Genomic DNA, 2500 nt, shown 5'->3' with positions numbered 1-2500 from the left:
CAGTGCTCCATCACCTGCGGGCGTGAGGGCCTCACCATGACTTACAACGCCGCCCCACCCGCCAACCCCAGCCCTGCCCTGGCCGCCCAGCACTTGATTCCGTGTGCCATCTGCAACTCCCTGGCGCTCAACCGAGCGGGGCCGCCCTTGTCGAGCCAGCTGGACACCGCCCCCTTCACGGGCAGCGCCGTCACGACCAGCGTCACCACCACGGCCGCCGCGCCCTCCTACACCCGGAGCCTGATGGACCTGAGCCGCCCTGGGGAGCAGGTGGCCGCCCGGAGCCTCACCTTCTCCGGGAGTCTGGACCGCGCCACCCAGCGCCCCTTGCAGCAGCGGCCCTACGGGCGGCGCTGCAAGAGCACGGCGCATATCATCCTGCAGAACAATGACTTGCAGGTGCCGCGGGAGTCGCGCCCGCACGAGTTCCACTCAACTCTACGGGAGGAGGACGCCCCCAGCCAGCGCGACCAGATGATGGAAGTCCCCGACGAGGCGCACCAGGGACGCCCCGGGCCCGAGGGGCGCGGCAGGGCACGGCACAGGGTCGGGGCTGAGCCGCCCTACACGGCGGTGGGAACCGGCCCTTCAGGGGGCTGGGAGCGCGGCCACTCCGGAGACCAGGAGGCGAGAGGACGCTACTGCGAGGCCAGCCTGCATCACAGCCACGCCTTCCCTCCGCCCTGCTGCCCCTGCCAGCACTGCTCCGCCCTCTACTCCATCGTGTCCACGTTGACGCACGACCGACCCTGCCCGGCCTGCCCGGCCTGCCCGCACCACCATCACCATCACCATCATCACCATCACCCGTCATACTCACCTCATGTCCATCCTCATCACACTCAGGGACCTCCAGCCCACCCGCCGCCGGGCCCCGTGGGCGCCGAGGAAGCGCGCGCGCCGCCCTCCAAGTCTCCCACCACGCGCACCTTCAATTCCCACCGCTGCTACGAGGACGACCTGCGGCGGCCCGAGCGCCCCTCCAAGAGCCAGCCCGCCCACCTGGCCCCCGCCCTAGTGCCGCAGCCCCAGTCGCGCACGCCCTCGCCCAAGCTCAAGGCGCGCCCCACCTCCCCCGCCCGCTCACCTGCCAGGTCGCCATCGCCGATGGATCGTCGGGCAGCGGCGCCGGAGGACTGGCACCCGCGGACCACGCCTGTCCTGCCGCGGCGGGTTCCAAGGATGGGTGCCGCAGCTGCCGCGGCCGCGGCGGCGTCTACCACGCACGTCACTGGACAGGTACATATGGAAGACGCAAGTGAGGTTTTCCTGGAGAAGCTGTTGTATTGTGTCGTTTCTGTCCGTCTTTCCCTTCATGTGCAGCCATCAGCGAGACCGCCTACTTGGCAGCTTAATCCCATTGTAATATTTGTATATATACTTTCACCTGATCTCATCTTATTGAAAAGCTGTAAATAAAAATCATAATGTAAACTTAATTGTGTGTCACCCCTTATTCCCTTGGTAAATGTCCGCAACTACCTCCTGTGTAGAGACCCTCGTGCAGGGGATACTGGTCAGGCTCCCGCACATTAGTGTTGTGAATCAGTTGAGGTTTTATCAACACACGTAGTGTATGAAATCGAATCGTATGGTAGCTTAACCAAACAGATCATCAGGCAGACACAGAGAGTCAGATTCACACTCAAACGGAATTAAAATATCAGACCTAGATATTGATTCTTTTAGTCGATAAAGCTGTTAACTTGATACCCTGACGTATAAACAATTCAGAAAGATAAGGTCAGGTTATCATGCGACCGCGATAACCTAGTTAATGGCCAGAGAAGAGGAGGTGGTTCCCGTACGCCAGTCCCGACGCGGAACTGCTTTTGTTTTTGCCTCGCGCCCCTGAGACATCCTGGTCTGCAGACGCGCGGGAAAGTCGAGACGCGCGGCCAGGGACTCACCAGGAATCCTCTAGGTGGCCATGACGTCAAAATGCCTCTTCTGATGCCCCGCTTTACGCGCCGGGCCTCAAACTCCACTCCTGGATCCCGACAGGCAGCATTGCGGGGATCCTTATGAAGTCAAAAGGGGAAAAATACATAAATGATGAGTCAATGCATAGATTTAACAGATGATATAGAAACATGAATGTAACAAGAGTTTTTTAACAGAAAAAGCAACAGAATCGATGGAAATAAAGATAAAGGACAAATAGATGAATAAAGAGATATGTAGAGATGATGTACTCGAAAATGTAACGGAATACGTTCAACGAACATGTAAATAGTACCTTTCGTGTTCGTGTGCGTATGCGTGTGCGCATTTAAAACAAAAAGACTAGCAATCAAAGATACAAAGGACGAATAAATAAGTAAATATATTGATGAATTAATAGATAAATGATGTGTGTATGCTTGTGTTTGTGGACATGGACATACGTACACACGTTCTTCTATACTTTATGCGTAACCACTCCTAGAATTTGTAACCACACGAGAAACAATTTCAAGAGAAGAGTTACTCTTATAACCTTCTTATGCTTTTAAGCTCC

At 56.6% G+C, this 2500-nt stretch overlaps 1 protein-coding gene across 2 annotated transcripts in view; it reads left to right on the top strand.

The window, feature by feature from the left end:
- The window catches only part of LOC122256618 (uncharacterized), a 15136-nt gene that overhangs the window by 246 nt on the left and 12390 nt on the right, over window positions 1-2500 (top strand). For both annotated transcript variants that reach the window (XM_086532779.1, XM_043021430.2), the window contains exon 1: window positions 1-1239. This exon is cut by the window's left edge and continues 246 nt beyond it. In XM_086532779.1, the coding sequence (XP_086388905.1) occupies window positions 1-1239 (1239 nt within the window). The remainder of the gene's footprint in view (window positions 1240-2500) is intronic.

The sequence above is a fragment of the Penaeus japonicus genome, unplaced genomic scaffold (genome assembly GCF_977035675.1).
Source record: "Penaeus japonicus unplaced genomic scaffold, GWHDUDI00000001_assembly GWHDUDI00000037, whole genome shotgun sequence".
Taxonomy (NCBI): Eukaryota; Metazoa; Arthropoda; class Malacostraca; order Decapoda; family Penaeidae; genus Penaeus; species Penaeus japonicus.
The sequence above is the reverse complement of the archived record's forward strand: the minus strand, read 5'-3'. Positions and strand labels throughout refer to the sequence as shown.